General features: G+C 42.9%; 1 protein-coding gene across 1 annotated transcript in view; it reads left to right on the top strand.

Moving 5' to 3' along the window:
* Nucleotides 1–271: 271 nt before the first annotated feature.
* LOC119666498 overlaps nt 272–615 on the top strand; it is a 1,196-nt gene continuing 852 nt past the window's right edge. The window contains exon 1 of the mRNA XM_038075776.1: nt 272–331. Within this exon, the coding sequence (XP_037931704.1) occupies nt 272–331 (60 nt within the window). The remainder of the gene's footprint in view (nt 332–615) is intronic.

Below are 615 nucleotides of genomic sequence, written 5' to 3'. Positions count from 1 at the left end.
AATCAATACTAACCTTAGCACTAAAAATAAATACAAAACCCACGCCTTGGATATCGGTAAATCAGTTCCGTACATAACACCGGCCGATAGGAGAAATAAACCAAGAGCTGCTGGTTGGCGAATCGAATGCTCCACACCTATCAAAACCCAAGCAATGGAAATGCAGTTGCCAGCAGTCAAATTGGCAGAACAACTGCTAATGGATATTGACAATGATGGAGTTATAGTCTAGCGCCCAGGTTAGTCGACGAGCCTCAACTCCGTAGTCATTATGTTCAAACCACCACCACAAATAATACACGAAGCTTCCACATCGACAACTGCAGACGAGGTATTACAACGGATGTTGAAATTTGTCCGCCGGACAAATACCACAAACACCGGAGAGCACCACTTCGCTAACATTAATGCTCGCTCTACGCACTGTACTGACGTGTTAGTGGATATAACCTGACCACACACAATATCCCGTTGTGTGCAAATTCTATTAATGTGTTCACGCCAACCCAAGACTCCGTGATATCAAGCATGACCTCGAGAACCCATAAATGCCAAATATATTTATGAGGTCAGATTTTTGACTGGCATGCTCAAACATTCATGAATTGTTGTTAA

The sequence above is a fragment of the Teleopsis dalmanni genome, chromosome 1 (assembly GCF_002237135.1).
Source record: "Teleopsis dalmanni isolate 2A chromosome 1, ASM223713v2, whole genome shotgun sequence".
Taxonomy (NCBI): domain Eukaryota; kingdom Metazoa; phylum Arthropoda; class Insecta; order Diptera; family Diopsidae; genus Teleopsis; species Teleopsis dalmanni.
Note: the sequence above shows the minus strand (reverse complement) of the source record. Positions and strands in the feature narration are given on the sequence as shown.